The following is a 20,510-nucleotide window of genomic DNA, read 5'->3' as shown; positions in this document are numbered from 1 at the left end:
AAGTAAACACAAATGGTTAGTCCTAAGTTGAGACAGACTTTGTTTTTTAGTCATTGTTACTAAAATATTTGCCATGGAGAATAAACAAATGGAGGCTGCTGGTGCTGGGGACAGTTAATGACCTCAACCACCGTGTTTCTCCTGGAGTTCATCTCTTCAGCACCCCTGAGCGCCTGTCACAGGCCACCCAGACCTGCTGAATATTTTAGGGACGCGTCTTCCCGGAGATGCGCCCCCTGCCACAGCTGTCAGAAGAGGAGCTCTGCGAGAGCACACGCACCCCTCTGGGATGTGCGGGTTCCCTCCTGCTTCCAGGAGAACAAAGGATGCGTAATCACTTCACCCCTCCCTCCTCAAGTGAAGTTGGCATTACCAGAATAATTGCACACTGCAACTTCACCCCTGTGGGGAATTCTTAATTCCTTGGTGAAAACACCACAGGATGAAGCCTGAGGTATTTACTGTCTGATGGGGAGGATGAAGAGGAGCAGCCCGTACCTCTATTTGGTTCTGCTGCGGCGTGTTTACATCCCACAGTGTTGGCACATGGTTCAGACTATCGGCAGGCAAGAAGTCCTTCGGATCCGCGATGTCCGAGAGGGAATCCGCGGGGGACGAGAAGAGGGAGTTGTTGTTGGAGAGCTCATCGAGGTACGAAGAATCCTGAAACGGACAAGTGACCAGAGTTAGAGGAGGCAGGATGAGAAGACCTGAGATCTCCCGCCTCAACTCCCCCAGGAAGTTTTAATTTCTTGCTATTAAATGAGCAGCTCCGTTACTTCATGCTCCACAAAACTTAGAAATTAACTTGTAAATGAGAACATGCTTTAAGCAGCTGCTTCTTCAAAAAGGAAAATCACTGACCGGACAGAAGTGCCGGTACATGTTCAGGACTAACTCGACTGCGTGTCTTTATGGAGAGGGGAGCGGAAGAAAGAGGAGAATTCAACAAGACTTCAGTCACCTCAACTTTCTATTTGATTAAAAAGACCACTGAGGTGTAAAAAGTCTTCAGCCTAAGGCCCAAAGTGCTCAAGTATTTCATTCATGCACAGAAGCCCATGGAGTACCCGCTACCCCTGATAATGACCCAGCTGTTTAACTGCAATTTATACCACAGCAATACCTGGAGGCTTCGGAAAAAATCAGTCTCCTTATGACAGGTTCTGTATAAACGAGGCTGCCAGAGGCAGGGGGAAGGAGCGCTAGTGTCATCTGGATTTGCATCTAGATAAATCCTGGCAAATCTACCAATCCTTCTCCCAAGGGCGTGCCGCAGTCCGGACAAGAAGAGAATGTGCTTCAGTGACGAGAATCAGGCTCTGCCCTTGCTCTTTTTCTGGTGCTGAGATGGCTTAAAACTGTTTTATTTTGTGCCAACCCAGTGATGATGCTGGTTTGAGTCACACGGACTCCAGCTCAGAAAGAGCCTTCAAGCCCCTCCCTACCACCAATTCCTTCTCTGGTTTTTCAAATTTCAGGTGCCAAGAACCAAAAGCCGCAAAGCTGCTCTTACTCTCCCACCTCAGCTCTGGCACAGGTCACCGCACCTTCTCTGCCTCCACCGCATCCCCTCCGCTCTCCTTCCACACCGAACACCGCTTCCAAACTCTTTCAAAGCAGAACTTTGCTGGTTACTGAAGAGCAATGGACCTCCAAGCACCAGGCCGCAGCGCAGAGCTCCTGCTGGAGACAGGCCTCTGGCCCGGGGGATCAGCAGACAGAGCAACAGGTCTGTCTTGGTGCCCCGCAGGGCTCTGCCAACACAAATCCGTTTTGTGGCTCTCGACGAGGGTCGGGTTTGGCAGCACAGAGGCAGCCCGAGCTCTGCGCTAGGCCAGATAACCAAATGAGTGTGATAACACCGCAGCGCGGCTGCCAGGAGAGCCACAGTGTCTGATAGGAGGAGAAATCACTGCTCATTTCCAGTTAAGGGCCCATTTCCTACTACAAGGCAGAAAGGCAGCCAAAGATTTTTAAAAGTCACTTAGCCCTGCCTGACATAAAATCACGAACGGCTGAGCCTGCCTGCGCTATTCCTAAGGGCTTCAGGCCAAGAGCTGGGTCAGACTCCCCCGACCGCTATCAGAAGTTACAGGTTTGCAGGGTTTAAAACCGCCGGGACACGCTCCCTTCACCCTCTCCCCAGCCACGTCTCCTTCGGCACCCGAGAATCTCCAGGCCAAAGCCGAGGCGCAGGCGAGCGGTAACAGATGGCAGGTGTGGGGTTCTCACTCTCAGACACCAGCTGGGGGGACCCAAGGGCCTGAGGAGGAAGGGCCGTTCCGGGGCTGGGCTACCGGGGCGGCCCTGCCTGCGGGACACCCTCCTGCCGCGCCGCGGGCGGGTGCTGACGCGTGAGGCCGCGGCGGACGGGCAGCGCTTCCCGCGCCGCTCTGACTCTGACACTTCTGTGGCTATTTCAGGATTACCCAGAAACCAAGGCTTTCCAGAGACTGAAGCTGGCACCTAGATTTATCATCTCGGAACTAAGTGATCTCTGGAACTGCGACTCTGTTTCGCACTTGAGAAAGTAGGAGAAGTATGGCCTTTCGTGCACCCTGCAGCACCCTGCCTGCCACGGCCTCAAGCTCCCGACCCGGAGCCCTGTACGGGCACTCGGTGGGGATTCAAGATAAGCTTGTTCATGCTACTGAGATTTTTTTTCCCATTATGTCCCACCTCCCAAGATCTGTAGCCTCTCTCAACCTTCCAGTCCTCTGCGGAGACGCTCACTGATGACCTCGAACCACTGCGCTGCTGCCACAAGCCGTCATCTCCCCTGGTCCTCCCCACCCTTCTGCCTCTTCCTCCGGACTCCCGATCCCAAGAACGAGCAGTGCAGGAGTTCAACAGCCTCAGGACTGTCACCGTGATCTACGCTTTGGTGCCACCACACCTCCAGATGCAACTGGGACATGGGTAAAGCGGAGAGCAGGGACGTCTGGGTTTGCTGTGGCTTAGGAAGAGAGTTTAACAACTCTCAAGATTAACCTAACACTACTCTTTTTGTATTACACCTGTTACAAAACACTTTAGATCCATTTCGTAGCAGCTCTTCTGGCCATTCCCAGAAAGGAGGGAGAGAGACGGGCAGGCAGACAGTCTGCTCCCTCACAGCCCGCTCCGGTACCGCACACGCCGGCCTTGCACAGCAGCCAAACCACTCGCAGCAGCTGGAACCTCACCTGGTGTGTCTGACAGCCCCAACGCTGCGCAGAGGGTAAATACAGACCGATATCAAGAGGCTCCCACGAATTGCTTTGAAGAAGTTACTCTCGAAGCCCAGCACCAGAAACAACAACTATTATCTTCTTTACGCACCCACCGCAACATGGTGACACAAAGGGCTCCCGAGGTGGCCCTGGATCTACAACTCTCCCACCTGAACTCCGCGACGCTCCGAGGGCTTCGCCCGCACGCAGTGAGCCACGGCTGGCTGAGCGCCCGGTCCCCAGACCCAGACTTGCTGCTTTCACAGGCACCTGGGGAGATGCTGAACACAAACCTGAAACCAGCACATCTGGGGCCTGGCCACCACGCACGGGTCACCCGCCGTGCCACGGGCAGGGGCTCGCTCCCAACAAGCCCTGAGAGCTCAGCCCGCACGAGGAGGTTCCTAGTCACAACAAGCAAGAGGAGACATCAGCATCCTCGATTTTAAATCTACAAGACGAAAGGCAACTCTCTAGTCTGCACGCTGAGAGGAGAAGCACGTTTTTCCTCTCTCAGGGACAGGCGGGCCTGGGAGACACCACGCCGCAGACAAGGGCGAGCTAAAGCAAAAGGCTGGAGCTGCAAGACAAACCCACCTTCGTTTAGCTGTTGGTTTGGGTTTTTTCTTTTCATTATGAAAAACTTTGTTACACGGATCCATTTTGGCATTTAACTGACAGCGTTTCACTTGAGGGTTTCACCACCCGAGGACAGAGGCAGCAGCGTCTCGAGGAGCTGGATGGTCTCTGATCCCAGTCTCAGCACTGAGCCTCGGGGAGACCCTTCAGGGCAGTTTTATTCATCCGTGAACGCCACCGACAGACGTCGGCTCAGGAGAAAACGTCTGCAAACAGGCAGCGGGGAGGCTGCAGAGGGGAGCGGCCGCTGCACCCCAGGGTCCCGCGGACAGGAAGGGGCCGGGTGGGACCGGAGGCACCAACACAACCCAGCCAGCCCGGCAAGCGCCACCTCCCCGCGCCCGGCCCCTCCAGCCCACCACCGCTCCCTCTGCCCGGGGCACCGGCCTGAGATGGGGAAGAGGAAATCGGCCTCCAAGTCCGAGGGAGGGTTCTGGAAATGACTGCAGTGATCCCGTCCTCTCGCAGCGTTACGAGGCATTAGTCACGGACTTTCAGAGGCTCCCATTTGTTTCACCTCATGACATTATCTAAAGAGCACTGAAGGTAGCAACGTGCCAGATCCCGGCCCTGGGGAGCTCAGGGCACCCCCGTACCTCAGCCTGGCTGACACAAACTGCAGTGTAATTGCTTACTGCGAGGCCCTGCTGGTAACTACAACCTGGGCCATTATAAACCACGGCGTGACTAATCACCCCGCTGCTTGCACGGAGCAACAGCGGCAGGTACCTGTCTCCTCAAGGGAAGGGAGGATGGATCACCACTAAACCTCCAGCTCCTGAAATAACCGAGGGAGCAAAGGGCACCTCTCCCCCACGGGGCGAAGCGGCCGCCAGACCCACGGGTGCTCTGACACCGCCCGCAGCCGGTCCCGGCCAGAGCAGACCCTCGGCCCCGACACACGGACAGAACCTGGAAACGAGATGGTGACGTCAAGGGTAGAGGAGACGGGCCGAGAACCCACGAAGAGGGAGGAGGTGCCGGGTGCCACGAGCGCCGGGAAGGGGCGCGGAACTGAGCGGAGGCTGCGCACCGGCTCCCGCACCGGGGAGGTGCCACTCCTGCCCCCCGAGCGCCCCGAAATTGCTCCGCAGCGGGCACCTGCCTGAGGCTCAGGATTTGAAGTGACTTATTCTGTCCCTGGTTAAGAATGATTAATAAGAATTTTAAAATTTTCTCATTGGAAGCAAGAAGTTTTTACAGTAATAGCACTTTTTGATGTTTCACTGGAAGTCCAACTTCTGCAGCAGATGGCACTTACCCGCAAGGCAGGATCTTCATTTCAAACACTGTTCTGCAACCATTCTTTACGTAAATCTTATTTCTGGAATTAGGCTATTTGTTTTGGGGGGGAAGTTGGTTGGGTTTTTCAGATAGTTTTTCTTCCCCCCTTCCAATTTAGCAGAGCCTGCAACCAAAACCCGGGCAGCACAGTGCAGAGCAGCCCTGGAGGGGCATCTGACCGCAGGGGCCGGTGGACCTGCCCGGCCTCCGTCTCTTCAGCCCCTTAAACACCCCCCGCACCAGCAAACACCTGGGCCAAGCACAACCACGGAGATCTCGACCCCGAGAGCTGCAGCTCAGAGCTGAGACCCTTCCCAGCTTCTCCCGTTACAGGACGGACACAGAGACCTTGAAGTCTGCTGTGAAAACACGGTTCAGAACTAACCGCCCGAGTCAGAGATGAGGTTTATAGAAGCTGCTCCAAAATGGCAAAAGGGCGATTCCCTCGCAACAGGGTGAGCACTTGATGGAGAATTTTACGAGGGGTCAAGAGCCCGCCGACACAGAGGCTACACACAGCTGACAGCTGTGGGTCTCGCCAGCGTGTTCTGGTTTTACACTGAGGTTGATCAACATCCGTCTACTAGAACAAGAGGATCACAAATCTTTGCCTGGACGCTCCAGTGAGTAACTCGAGAAATCAATGACAGCCATCTGCCGGACCTCAAAACTGGGAGTGCAAATCCCAGACTGGTTTGGCTTGGAAGGGGCCTTAAAGCCACCCAGTGTCACCCCCTGGCCCGGACAGGGCCACCTTCCCCCAGCCCAGGTTGCCCAAAGCCCCGTCCAGCCTGGCCTTGAGCCCTGCCAGGGAGGGGGCAGCCACAGCCTCCCCTGGCAGCCTGTGCCAGGGCCTCACCACCCTCACTGTAAAAAGTTTCTTCCTTGTACCTAGTCCAAATCGACTCTTTTTTAGTTTAAAGCCGTTACCCCTTGTCCCATTGCAACAGATCCTGCTAAAAAGTTTGTCCCCATCTTTCTTCTAAGTCCCCTTCAAGCATTGAAAGGGCACAGTGAGGTCTCCCGGAGCCTTCTCTTCTCCAGCTGAACCCCCCCAGCTCTCTCAGCCTGTCCTCACAGCGGGGTGCTCCAGCCCCCCCCATCCTCGGGGCCTCCTCTGGCCCCGCTCAGGCAGCTCTGTGTCTTTCCTGTGCTGAGGACCCCAGGGCTGGACACAGCACTGCAGGGGGGTCTCACCAGCGTGGAGAATCGCCAGCCAGTGCTACTACAGCACACAGTATTTCTATCGCGATTCCTCAACAGAAAAGTTATCAAACCCAAGAATTAACTCCCTGGAAAAGGTCAGAAAAAAAACAGGGTTAAAACAACCCAAACCCCTGACCTCCTTCTCTCAGTCACTAGAAACAGCTCAGTTCCTTTAGTCAAAACAAAGTCTTTGTTAAAAATAATGAAAGAACAGGTGAAGACTAAATAGAGAAAGAGTATGCATCCTAAAAATATTTTCAGCCATCAAGCCATCAAATATAAATGGTTTATTTGCTCACAGTCCAGACACAGAGGAAACAAATACTCCTGCACAGCAACTATCTGTTACTCCACTACATAGCACAGAGTTGGTAGGGGTTTAAAAAAAAAAATACAAACCCAAAATGTGTCTGTATTTATATTCACACACAGATATCCACACACAGATATCCACACACAAAGCTACACTGCCAGGCAAGAAAGATTTGGCATCTCAAAAATCACAGATGAAACAAATTACGTTTCAGGAAAGACAGAATCAAGAATTAACAGCTGCAATGTAAGCAGTCGATCACCAAACAAAAATCTTTTAGCTGCCAAACCCCAAAGTCTTTCTAAATCTGAGGCAATAAACTTGCAGTCTGAAGGGTTCAGTGCGCCGGCTGGGAAGCGTTTTCCTTGCACCCAGCATCTGGTTTAAAAATAAAACTCCCGAAAGCCATTACAACGACATAAACACACGAATCAATTCTCCACACAGCTCCTTTTCCTCCGAGTTTCAGCGTCAGTGACCACGTTCTCACCGACAGGAACAGTCCCCGAGTAACACACGTTTCAGCAAAACACAGCCCCCCCGTTCAGCACCGTAAGCGCCCCCGCTGCCCCGCGCCGAGCCCCCCTAAACCTCGGCTCCCACTGCAAAACCGCGGGGGGACACGAGCCCGGGGAGCAGCTGGAGCTGGCCACCCTCACAAAGAAAACACACGAGGAACTCCAAGGAGGAGAAAAAAAGAAAAACCAGGCATTACCTTGTAGAGAGATGGGAACTTTAGCCAGAACTGCATTTGGGACATTTTAAACCAGCATTCGCTTTGCTGTCGGCAGAGCAGGACGCGGACGAAGCAGTAAGGGGAGATTTTTCAGTATATAATGGAGAAAGGTCTTCATTCATGACCGTGACAGCAGCAACCACCAGGGAGAGAGCTCATCAAGGGTTTTTAAAAATTAACATGCAGAAGACAGGGGTGAAAATGGAGGAAAAAAGGACAGCCATGCAGTGCGTCTGTCCTGAGCCTCTGGAAATTTGCATATAGTGTTTAGTCACGAAGGAGAGTGCTCTTACTTCCTCTAAGTACAGGGGCTGACTTTCAGGAAATGATGCCTGCTTGGTAAGTCAGTGAAATTACTGGCAATGCGATGAGAATTACTGTACGTGGTGTAATTCAACCACAGATACACTGTAAACAAAGCTGCGCGCCGCGGCGGCCAGAGCCGGGCGGGAGAGGTCCGGCAGGAGCCCGGCTCGGGCACCCAAGCCCCGCGGGTGCCCCCAGGCAGGCCTGCGCGGGGCTGGCAGCTCCCGCCCTCCCGAGCTGGGGGGCTCAGGCCAAGGGGTCAAACCCAGACAGACTATGGAAAGTGTTCACAAGTTGTCCCGTGTCCCCCCCCCAAGAGCCATGTGCTTTCTTTTGTCTTCAGTATCTGCCCCTCCCCAAACGCTGCAATCGGAAAATAAAAAGGAGTCGCCCTTTTAACTTTCTTTTATCATTGTTATTTCTCAGTGTCCAGGAACACTGCCTTCTCTTTCCAAGGCCTTCCCTTTCAATTTTAACAATTTTGATAACAGAAATATGCAAAATTTCGGGGGGGGAAGAGAAAAAGGCACCAGAAAGGGGCATCTGAAAGGGATTGGGTCACGGTTAGCTGAGGAAGGCCTGCTCCAGCACGGCCGAGGCTGAAGGAGAAGGGAATCAGCCAGAGCACCCTCTGCCCTGCAGAAAAACCATGAGAGAGTCTCTGCTCTGGGTGCAAGAGGCTCCCGTTAGCTTCCCCCTGGCAGAGCTGCGGCAGCGCCGGTGCCGGGCTCTGGCCGTGGGGCAAGTCCCCCCCCAGCTCCCGGGCAGAGCCCCCGGGCTGCTCCGGCCCAGCCCGGGCTGGTCACTGCTCCGCTGGGCGCCCGGCCGAGCGCGGGAGGGCAGGGAGAGGGGCTACGGCGGGCAGAGGGGCGACCCCGCGGCCCTGCTTGGGGCTGCCAGCCCGCCGGGGCTCGGCTCCGGGCCAGAGGCAGCTCCTCGCTGCTCCGCGGCCGAGCTGGCGCCCGGGGCAAGTGCTCCTGGGAACTCGTGCCGAGAACTGCTGGAAAATCCCACGTCGAGGCACTTCTCAGAAAACAAAACGCTGGAGCGACAGGAGACAGCAAAGCCCCTACCAGGGCTGCAAGGGATGAGAGCAGAAAAGGAGATGTTCTCCAGCCCCACTGAGAACCAGTTCTGCTTCACCCCGTGGGGTGAGGAGGGAGGACCAACCCCTGCACGCGAGACACGCTGGGTCCTGGGGCTGGAAAACCCCCGGCAGGACGCAAACCCGCGCCAGGCTCACCTGCCTGGGCAGCTGGGCGCATGGCACCACCGCTGCAGCGCCCAGCCACGGGCACGGACACGTCAACGGCCCTTAGCACCGAGGATCCGCGTTCCATCGTGCAAAACCCGCAGCCCGGAAGAGTTTTTCCGATGAGCAAACGGGAAAGAAAAACGCCTTTCCCCAGGCTGCAGCCAGGGCCAGGGAAGGCGAGGGACGGGCAGTCAGTGGCCCCCGCCCGGCAGCATCTCCAGGGCCCCCCCTGTTCTCAGAGCACATACCTCCCCCCGGGGAAGGCTGCGAGCAGCGGGGACACGAGCGCTGCTACAGAACCCGCAGTGAAAATGCAGCGTTTGGTTTCTGTGGGCAGCTGGTCTGGGGTGGAGAAAGACTCTTCACGGCTGGTTTTATCTGAATTTGATTGCAATTAAATAGCTGGTAGTGCCCTGGAGCCTGGGATAGGTGCTTTAATGATACATTTTTGAAATGTCTTAATTAGTGACCTACCGGTGATTGCCTTGCTGCGTGACCTTGATTAAACCAACAAACTCTTGCCCAAGACTACCAAGGTCTCGCTATTTATGCGTCATTTAAGAAGCAGGTGGTTTATTTCCTCTTCCTGTTAGTGGACAAATGGGGCAAAATGTAGGCAACAAAAACCGGGCTGCCGAAAGGAAGCAAGACGAATGACATCGTTATAGATAACCAGGGCTGCTAAATTGATTTTGCAAGACCACAGTAATACAATCACAACAGATAAGATAACCCAGTGAGAAACCACTACCTGGAATTTTAACCACCTGTCTAGGGCAGAAGGCATGCCACGGCATTTCTGCTCTCCACAATTCATCCGTGAACGCACGTGCTGACAGACAGAGGTAGGGAAGAGGAATTATTCCAGCACTCACACTGACTTACCGTCTTCCAGGAAAAGCTGCGCTGTACCACGCAGTTAGCTGCTTTGCTGGGTAACCTTCAGGGCAGCCTCTCCCCCCCCAGCACTGACCTACAGGACACGTCCCGAAGCGCTGGGGCTGCCTTTGAGGAGGGCGCAGACACGAAGCGGTCCAGGCCGACGCACCGCACGGGGCACCCGGCACCTCATCGCCCCCACGCAACTACAGAGCTCAGGACTAAACCCCCTGAAACACCGAGCTGCCAAAGACGGGGTTTGCGGACGTGGCCCAGGACACTCCAGGCTCAGCCTCCTGACCTGGGGGGACACTTGTGAAAGAAGCCACCAGGCCTCGAAACGTCCCCGCCAGCCGCGCTGCGGGGTCCTGCCCGGGCAGACGGGACACGGGGGCAGCGCAGCAACGCCGCTTGGAAACGCGGGTCTGGGAGAATTCTGACCGGCCGCACGTCGCTGTTTCTCCTGACAGGGCTGGGGCTCTGCAGAGGGGCGAGGGACGGGAGAGGATTGGAGGAGCGTGCCTGCCTTTCCCGTGCCCAGGACAGGGGTGCTGTCACCCGGCCGGGTGCAGGCTCAGCTCCGCCGGCCGGCCGGTTTGGGACCCCAGCGCCGTCCCCGCGCGCACGGGGCAGCCCCGGCTCCAGGCTCCAAAGGGGGGAGAGGAGGCAAGGTGCACGGCAAGCGACTGCACGGGAGGCTGGGACGAGCTGAGACCACAAACGGTTTATTTTTAAAACAGACTCTGAGAACAAGGTCAACGAAGCAGCCGGGGGGTGTTTTATAACCCGAGCAGTGTGTGAGGGGGGTGTCCGGAGCAGCGAGCCCTGCCAGCACGCGGCTCCCTCAGGGACTGGAGGTCTGGAAAGCGATTGCCGTGCGTTCGGGAATGGGGAGAAGACCAGGAGACAGCCTGCTGCTGAGCAAACGCAGAGGAGAACTCCCAGGCTGGCGCTCCTCCTTAAATAAGGAGAAACCAGGAAAACTCACGAAGCCTAAAGGAAAGGCAGAGGGTGAACTCTCGCAGGCGATCCCGAAAGCCGGAGGAAGGCCGTGTGCGGCAGCGGGCAGCGAGATGCTGCGACTGGGGGAACAAGGAACAGGCGAGGCCAAGGAAGGAAAAACGTCTGAAGGTGCCTGTGCTGGAGACGAGCTCTGGGCGACGCTGCGGGGGCACCGCGGGCGATCTGAGCGCAGGACACGCCGTGACCGCCGGCAGAGCTGGAGACGGGCAAACTCACTCCATCAGACCGACTCAGGCTGATTCTGCTTTTAATTAAAGCGTCTATTTTTAAAACATCTCCCAGTGGTCTGCTATTAAATTATATTACCAGCATTTTTTAAGAGCCCTCTGCGTTTCAGACCCGTACTTTTCCCGCTTTTGTCAGCTTTATGAAGGGAAGGAGGCAGAGAACAGGGCTTGCCAAGAACGTCAGGAGGCGGCTCTCCAGCGCGCCCTGCCCTCTCTCCCGCCCGTCTGAAGGTCGCGATGCCGACAAAAACTATCAAGTCTGGAATGGGGGAGATGCCAGAGCCCTCCAGGCCCTCATACCCCTCCCTAGAGCCACGAGCATCCCGGCTGGCTCCTGCAATCCACAGCCAAGCACAACTGACAACAAATTATGCCCTGAAAGCAGAATTACTCTCACTTAACCACAGGTGTCTCCACCTGAAATAGCGCCTGGAGCTCCCCTTGCACACGGAGGGGGAAGGTTTACTCCTGAAGCACGGTCCGTCCAACAGCGAGGAGACGCTGCTCTACGGCAACACCAGCTGCGTCCCAGATGTGTCCCCTCCTCCTGGGCCACCGGCTCAGGGTGGCTCAATCAGACGGGCAGAGCGAACGGAGCCCTCGGCCGGGGAACCCGCGCTGACCCCGCGGCGCAGGAGGGGCTGCAGCCCCACCCGGGGCCTGCGCGGGCCGAGCTCCGGCACGTTCCCCCGCAGGCAGCTCCCAGGGAGGCAGCCGCAGGCTCCGGCCCCGCGGGCTCCTCCGGCGGCGACTCTCGCTCAGCTCCGCGCGGGGAGCCCCGGCGAGGGCGGCGCCCTGCACGCGTGTCCGCGGGGGGCCCACGCCAGCCTCGCCAGCACCGCCTCACCGTGACCCGCTCAGGTGAGCCGTTATAATCGCGGCCTTCATTTTTCTAAACCATGGCCTGAAGCGTTGAGCATCTCACCAAAAGGGTTTATAAAGTGTCGCTAAGGCAGCCAGAACCCCGACCCTGCAGTGCAAAACACAAAGGCACGAGCATGTAAAGCAACTCGTTCGTAAAACGCTTCCAAGGCACCAGAGCCAGTTAATTGTCTTCAAATTGATTTTAGTATCTGTATTCCCTGTAGACGTAACTCCAGGACAGCGACAGGATGTTCCAGGATGTTTCTTATTCCAGGAAACTCTTCATTTCAGTCAGAACCGAGTCTTTCGTATAATTTAATAACTGTTACATTGATTTCTCTTAAATCACCACAGCTCTGTGCACTGAAACACTTTTAAAAATTAATACTTTTTTTAAGAGTAGGTTAATTTCTCCCCCCCCCCCCTTTAACAAGAAAGATTAATAGGAGATTGCAAGGGGCTGGTAGGGAAAAGAGCTGGTTTATGATTAACACGTGTGGTCAAGAGCCCCCATACACCACACGCAGATCAAACAAGGCTGTAACTGCATTTTTACAGCATTACTGCAAATGACTCTACCCGAGAGCAGCCAGCTCCTCCCTGCCCCCACAACCTAAAATCAATCTGCACTGACCTGCTTCCTCCAGTCCAAGCACAACTCAGATTTTAAAAGGGTACCCGAGCTTCCTGCCAAAGCGTTTACACGTGGAGCTGCTGCACTGCGGAGAAAAGGCTGGAGGTTCTGCAGAGCCCCCCCGCCGCGTCCACACCTTCCACGCTCCACGGGAGCTGCTCACCCTCGCTGCCGAGAGGTCGGGTTTATTTCTGAGTGTAACTCATGGCAAAGGAAGTCAGAAGAGGCTTCTGTGCGTTCAGAAAAGTCCTGTTCTGGGTAGCCACAAGGAGCAAGTTAAACCAAGGTGAGCAAAGGCAAACACAGGCTGGTTATGAGAAACAGGCAGGACCACTTCAGATAACAAAAGGCTCAGAGGAAGCGGGCAGAGTTGCGTTTTCAGTAATTCTAACCAGGACAGAACAGTGAGAAATCTGTGGTGGCCAAGAGCAGCAAGTATTTACGTGTCAGGTATGCTTTTCTAGAGCAGGCTGCTCTGCTTTATGGTAAAGCTCTGGGGACAGACCCCAGCTCGACACACACCTGCCGAGGGACAGCAGATGCCGAAGCGTAACTTCAACCTCCTGGATTTAGTGTTTTGATGTGGCACTTAACAGCTCTTACCACCGGTGACACAAGATAGCCCGACACGGTAAAAACCCATTTGCAGCAGAATTACTGCACAAATCACCGGATTCCAACTCCCTGTCACCTGAGGCCGGGGGAGGCAAGGGCAGGAAGCGAGGGAAGCGGTGGGAAGCAAACCCTGCTGCTCTCCAGGACTCTGGTTTCTCAGTACATGTGTGCAGGCAGGAGACTCCTTCCACAGGCAGATGACACCACACGGTCTGGGCAAGACTCTGGCTTAAGACAACGGTTCCCAAGATCAAGAAACACTATCAGGCCCCAATATGGCCTCATGTAAGTGTTTTCTAAACCTCAGTTTAAGCCATTTGTTTATATAAAGAATGCCAACAGACCGGCAAGGATGAATCACCCAAGAGCAAGCCAAAACCCCAAAATATTGTGGAGGAAGCAAATTCAAGTTCACATCAGGCTGTTCTGACCACGCAAATGAAGCACCTTCTCCAATCTGCAGAGAGAGCTCAGCCAGGCTCCAGCCATCCTCACAGAAATCACCCTTCACCGGGCCCAAGCAGCAGCAGTAAGTGATTCAACTAAAAAGAAATCCCCGGAGCAATTAGGAAATGTGGCAACTCCCACTCAGGGCATCTTCAGGCCAGCAAAGGCTTTACACTCTGCAGGTCCAGCTGAGGACCCTCCAAAACAAAACACGGCGAGAAGAGAGGGGGAGCAAATGCCAGTGCTGGGGGAACGCCAGTGCCCCACGCCCCAGGGCACACGCACGCTCCTCCCGCCATCGCCACCAACAGAGTGTTTACTACACAAATACCTCAGAGTCATCAGTCGTTTGCTCTTTAGACCTTTTAAATCTTTTTTCGGTATTCCTCGAAAACTGTTTAAGGAGACAAACTGCCTCCAGTTCGCCTCCACCCCCCGAGGCCAGGCCGGGGTCCCGGGGTGCCTGCGGGTACATCCTGGGGGGACAGCGCTCCCCGCTCGCTGTCAGATCACACGCAGGGATGGCAAAGCATGGCCCCAGACCAGAGGTGACACTTCCACCTCCTCCCTCTGCCCCCCCGGGGCAGCATCGGGCAGGCTGCGACCCAAGGGCACTGCAAGCTCTGCTGTGGCTTTTGGTATCCGAGAGAATAAACACTCTGCAGCCAGCACGAGCTCTCACCCAGTCTACCTGTCTGCCCAGGGACTACAGATTTAACCAAGAATCTCTCACCAAAGCGTGCAGCAAGCTCCTCATGTTCTCTCTTTGCTTTCACCCCTCCGTCTGGCATGGCTGGAACAGCACAAAGTTTAACGGGACTTGGCACTCCTACCACCGCACCAGGCGAGTGTGGAAGAGACAGGTACTTTCCTGTACAGTCACCTGGGAAGGTGTAACCACCCAGGCTGCTCCCACACCTCCCGAGTGTTTCAGCTTCCCAGGCAGATTGTTAATATTTAACAGATTGGCATCTGGGACAGCAAGAAATCAGTAAAGTGGAAAATACTGCTGAAGCAAGAGATGGAAAAGCTCCAGGACGCTCCCGGATGACTCCAGACTGATGCCACTGCTCCAGTAAAGTGCCTGCTGCTCTACCAGATCCAGGGTCTAATTCTGGCTCCTGTGAAAATATCATCAGCTTTTCTTCAGATGAGCAATGACTGGTGGTTCAGAAAGCCCGAGGTTTTATCAATGGATTTCCACGTTAGTGGTTATTCCATGCTAACACACAAGAGCACGAGGAACAAGCTGTGTAGAGAGCTCCGAAGCCAAAAGCCGTGTGTTCAGAGGGGCGGATCTGGCTCCGTGCTGAGCAGAACAAGCCCTTTGAGCTGGAGGACAAGCAAGGACTGAAACACCTCCTCGAGAGAGAGCAGAGCACACACCACCGGCGTTATCTCCCGTTAACGGGCACTGTCACACCTGACGCCCGGCACCATGCCTCCGAGGTACCACACCACCAGAGCGCCTTCGGACTGGAAAACAGAGCTCCAACAAAGGTCTTACTCAGGGCTTCTCAGTTTGAGAGCACACAGGGTGACACATCACCGCCTTGGGTTATCTGTGGGAATCTCCAGAAAGCCCCAGGCGGTAACGCTGGGTGCAAAGGCTTACAGACAGCCACCAACCGGGGCTGAAAGGCACCTGTAAGAATGCTCTGTTCCTCACGGGAACCCACACGGCGCTAACTGCTGCTACGTGGTACGACACCCAAGTCAGAGAACTGGCTTGGCTGTGTCCGATTCAGAGAAGGACACTTGGTTGCTTTTATACTTGAAGCAGAACCTCGCAAGCACATGGCAATAGCTGCAGTCTCACAACAGTTGGCTTGGAAAGGAAGAGTCCAAGCAGAAGTGAAACCACCTACAACCACCTTGCTCCCACCCCTCACTTCCTCTCCAGCAGGATGAGAGTGGCACAGGAATTATTTCGTGTTCTGGAAATCATTTGAGGCCATTTGTGTCTGGTTTGTCTCGGGGCCCCCCTGCCCTTATCACCTAACCAACACAAAGAAGCATCTCCTTTTCACAGAGGATCTCCAAAAATCTGATCTTCCAAGCCGGCTGAGATCAATTTCCGTGATGCAGCAGGGGAAGGAAGCTGATCGACCACTTAGATACTAGAAAATACATAAGTTAAAAAATAATTAAGCCCTTTTCCCGTTAAATCCATCAGCCAAACTACACCAGACCTGCAAGCTGAGACCTATGGAGAGGACCCCTCTCCCTCTCCCCATCACAGCCCGTTAAATGGCTTCCACAAGTTGATGAGATCACATTTCTGTCTCATTCCTCCTGCAATTAATTCCGCAGGAGGCAAAGATCAATGCTATTACGACTCATTTACTTATCTGGTTTTATCCAGTTAGAAGACTCTGGTCAACAGCTGCTGGTGAGGGAGCAGACCCGCAGCGCCAGGCCAGGCACTCGCGTGGGCTCTGCTCACACTTGGACTATCACACAGCAGCTCACCTCAAAGAGCACAAATCCCCGGCACATGTAAATCCAAACCTGCAGAAATCACAGCCCCGAGGAAGTTCAAAACCTCTCTTTAGCCACACCAAGAAAATAAAAGCACAATGAGGTGGGAATTAACACATCCCCCTCAAGAAGAGGCAAAATACATCAATTTGCTGATGCATCAATTAATGAATCACGCAGGAAGAAGAGACAGATTACGAAGCAAAAAGTTTCTGTTTGTAAGTGTCTTGACATTCAGCAGTTACTGACAACAAAACACATTTGAAAGCACAAGCAGCTTAATGGGGCCCAGGGAAGGGTTTCTCAGTGTGGGAAAGCCCAGCCCAGAGGGCACCTGTACTGCCCCGCTTCACCCCTTGGGTCAGCAACTCAGGGGGACGCCGCAAGGCACGCTTAGAATTACTCAGGAAACGTCTAGAAAGGTCAGTCTTCACCTGAACACAGAAGGAGGAAAAAACCCGATCTCAGCTCCATCTCAGTCACCACCCAAACAGTGCCCCGGTGCCCGCAGGTCACACAGACCTGCAGCAGACACTGCTGTGTGCAGTTCCCACACCCAGAGGAAGCCTGGCTCCGCTGGGGAGCTTTGTTGTGACCAGAAAAATACTTTTAGTGAAACAAGTCTGACTTACAGAGATGAAGATTTTGAAGAGAGCCTGGGGTTTTGCAAACCTCGAAGGTTCCTCTGAGACCCTCCAAGCACCCCTGAGGCTTGAAGGTCCAATTTGCCAGCAGCTGATAAGCCCCCAACCAACCTGTTAATCAGGTCTCATTAGAAGACCTCAAGCTTACTAAAAAATAAAAATAAAATCATCAATCACTAATTTCTAACACAAGCTCCCTGCAGCATCGTCTAACCAGAAAAGCCTCTCTGCACGTGGCTTGAAGCCCGTGCCCGTCCCTGACACAGCCCTGCTCCTTCCCCTGCCCCTTGTCTGATGGGAGGGTCTGCTCAAACAGTCCAGGACAGAGCCTGGAAGCCAAGGGGTGCTCTGTAGCTCTGTCTGCACTCCTCCTCCTCCTCGTCCGTGCCTCTGGAAGCACAGCGGGCTGGGCCCTTTGCCCACCCGAGGCTGGACTGCATCTGGCGCCTGCGCCTCACCAGAGAACCGCCGCCGTGACGTCCTGACCTGGGAGGGCCGAGACTGGGGACTTCATCCCGCTTGGCTGCTGCCTGGGTAGCTCGGAGCAGGGTGACATTCTGCAGTTCTGCCCACTAAGGATCTTCCCGTGCTGGGGGAAACACTAATGCAAAGAACATACACAGCCAGACACCGATAATATCTATGTTAATTCCTAGACAGGATATAGCTAGTCCCTTCTTTATTCCAGGTCAGCTCTGTCATATCAGCTGCTTTCCAGTCTTCACTGACCAACCTCATCACGAGAGGTTGCCAAAACCCGTGCAACGTTTCGGAACCTCCGTGGGAAGAGCTCCTGCCCGCCCCGAGAGGAGGATGCCTCCTGGTCCCCAGAGATGCCGAATGAAACAGGGGGACTACTCAGTCCTCCCCCACTTCAGCTCTGCAAAAAAGGAACTGGCTCCAGTCTCAGTTTGCTAGGCACCGAGTCGATGTAATCCCGAAATATCCACCACTCAGGAATGCACCCCTTGCAATCAGTGAGAAAGCACAGGCAGCATACGCCGCCGTGAAGAGTGTTTCAAGAGACAAATGATTTGACTGTCTGAAGCACGTTCCGATTCACACTTACCTACAACCTCCTGCAAACGGGACTCTCCCATGCACTTTCAGTTTGTTAAACATCACTTGAAAAGACAGAAGCAATTTTACCACAGATAAGCTCCTACCGAGCCAACAGATAGCTTCTGAATTGCTGTTGTCAGAGAATCCATCCCAGCTGAACCCAGCTCCCATCAGGTGCTGGATAAATTTAAGATATTGCCCATCTCTTCCTTTCCCCTCAATAAGGCAATACTGAAAAATAAAACCCATCACCATAAAGCACCATTCTCCCCCCAAGCCATCAGTAGCTATGTACTTACCTGAGGAAAATCACCATTTTTTGGTAAGAAGTCAGTGGGGTCCACAGATGCATAGTTTGTATCCAAGAAATGTGGTCTGCTGATGGAATTCATATAAAAATCGTGAGGGGAATTAAAATATTGCCTGTAAGGAAATGGGAAAAGCAGTTATTTCCTGTCAGTCCTGAGTATTTCCCAGGTTGCTTCAGACTCCAGCAGCAGCAGTGGAGCTGCAACTATGGGGTGACACATTAAAAAAAAAAAAAAAAAAAAGCTGTATTTATCCAGAAGAGATATCTAGGCAAAATAATATATCTACCCGTTATATCCCACTTCCCAGATTCAGTAGTGTCAGAGTCTGGAAAGCTGTACTAAGAATTCAATTCTTGGCAATTTGTGTAAACCAGGGAGGATTTAATAAAAATGGTCCGTGGGAGTAAATAACGTTCCAGTCCTGACAACAAAGCAAAATGAAGCCTCTGCGATGTCCCAGCGCCAAGCGCTTGACGGGCGTGATGGAACGTGACAATCACACTCCAGAAGGACAAGCATCACGTTTCACGGAAATATCCCACCCAAATGCTAGTTTGGGCCATAAAAGTGAAAGAGGCCTGAAAGGTGGCAGGGCGGGGAAGGGAAACCCCACCCGCCGCAGAGCCCGGCCGGGAGGTCGCCGCTCCCCGCTCCGGCTCCCGGCCAGACAAAAGCGGCAGCGCTGGGGACATGCAACCCTAGACTGAACCACCGGCCCAGACAGAGATGAATTATGGATGTAACCGACCGTACCAAGTTACAAAGCAAGATCTCTGCTGAACCAACAAGTGAGAAAAGCGAAGGCCTGCGCCTGCTCCCTCCCAGCAGGGCACGCGCCGGCGCGTCCTCCGGCCCCTTCCCGCAGCGCCGGCTGCCTCGGAGCAGGAGCGGAGCGTTCCCTTCCTCCTCCCCGGGAGCGGCCTCTGCCCGGCCTTAGAGCCGTCTCCTGGTTCCGCTCCTAGCCAGGCGAGCCCTTTCCCTCTCCTGCAGGAGCAAGGAATGTGCTTCGTAATCCTTCCCGTCAGGGCCGTGCACTCGGCGCTTGGGCAATCGCCACCCAACACGTTTGCATGCTGGAACCACTCAAACATTTCACCCGACCTGACTGGTTTCCTCTTGTGGCAAGTCGTATGTTCTTCCTATGCCAGAGTTACAGAACCCACAGCAATAAACTTTAACAAGGCACTGGGGGGGAGGGAGAAACAAAATTTGAAAAGAAACAGTACCCAGGAGCAGAGCTGGGGGATGACTGCAGGGCCAAAGCACTATTAAGCAATTAAAATGCCATGTGTGGCTAGCAGCTCATTAATACGTGCTTAACATTTACATATGTATTTATGTGCAAACACAGTTATCTTGCCCTGCTAAATATGTTTTTCCTGCTCTTTTTTCATCATTAAAGATAACACCCTCAAAAGGGATCAGCTCCCTCCCCTCCTCTTCCTTTTTTCCTTCTCTTCGGGGCTGCCGCTGCTCCACCGACCGCAGAGCCACGGAACCAGGGACCTAAGGCCCTGCCGAGGCGGAGGGGAGGGTCAGCACACCCGCACCAGCAGCTCTGACAACCCACTGACTCCTGCCTCCTCCTCATCTCTCCCGGCAAACGAAAACCCGTGCGTGAATTCTGGGCACTACACGCAGGGAAGGGCCTGGTGAAATTGCTTTCAAGTTGAAACCGTTGTGGTCTCACTGTGCCTCTTGCATGAGGACAGAGTTTGGCCAGCACTAACGAACTAACCAAGGAAGGGGAAAACTATTTTTACCAGAAAAGTGAACACAGCCTCGTATTTCAGCAGCACCCCGTGGTCTGGGCAAGAGTCAGTTAAGGTAACGGGAAGGAGACCGAGACAGCCCCAACCTCCCCGGCCTGAACTGCTGAGGAATGACCAGCTCTGGTATGTTGTTTTGTTTCCCTTAATCTTGGTTTTCAAATCTGTGAATGTGAGATGCACTTTTCTTCTTGCACTCTGAAATAGGAGCCAACAGCAACTCAGTGCACTGCTTTGAGATCAACTCAGGAAAGCGACCCAGCGCGCAGCGTTTGCCAGAGTCCCTTTAGGACCTTTGGTGCTGTGCTTTACCTTTCCTTAAATAAGAACTCAAAGATATTCACCCTCATTTGAAGAGCTGGCATAAAGCCACTGTAAAGTTAGCTTGAATTAAACTGAAAAAAAAAAAAAAAAAAGAAGTGTTAACTGGAAGAATCAAGTCTGTGAGCCTTGCTGTAGTGCTAAAGCAGAGATGTGAAAACAGCCTCGTCGCAGATTGCCCTGTACGTACCTGCTCACCCTCTCCAGGGCTTAGATACTGGCAAACTGCTCCACGGAGCCTACTCGGGGTCTCAGAGTACTACTCCCCCTCAGGGGCCG

General features: G+C 54.1%; 1 protein-coding gene across 5 annotated transcripts in view; it reads right to left on the bottom strand.

Annotated features, from left to right (window-relative positions):
* The window catches only part of SBNO2 (strawberry notch homolog 2), a 61,399-nt gene that overhangs the window by 22,127 nt on the left and 18,762 nt on the right, over nt 1-20,510 (bottom strand). For 3 of the 5 annotated variants that reach the window (XM_074928228.1, XM_074928229.1, XM_074928230.1), the window contains 2 exons: nt 18,130-18,253; nt 499-663 (listed from right to left, as the gene is read on the bottom strand). In XM_074928228.1, the coding sequence (XP_074784329.1) occupies nt 499-663; nt 18,130-18,253 (289 nt within the window). Of the gene's footprint in view, nt 1-498; nt 664-7,372; nt 8,023-14,376; nt 14,431-18,129; nt 18,254-20,510 lie in introns of those variants that run through there. The other 2 variants (XM_074928232.1, XM_074928231.1) reach the window with 2 other exon arrangements.

Source organism: Athene noctua, chromosome 27, assembly GCF_965140245.1.
Source record: "Athene noctua chromosome 27, bAthNoc1.hap1.1, whole genome shotgun sequence".
Lineage (NCBI taxonomy): Eukaryota > Metazoa > Chordata > Aves > Strigiformes > Strigidae > Athene > Athene noctua.
This window is presented reverse-complemented; position numbering and strand designations above follow the sequence as displayed.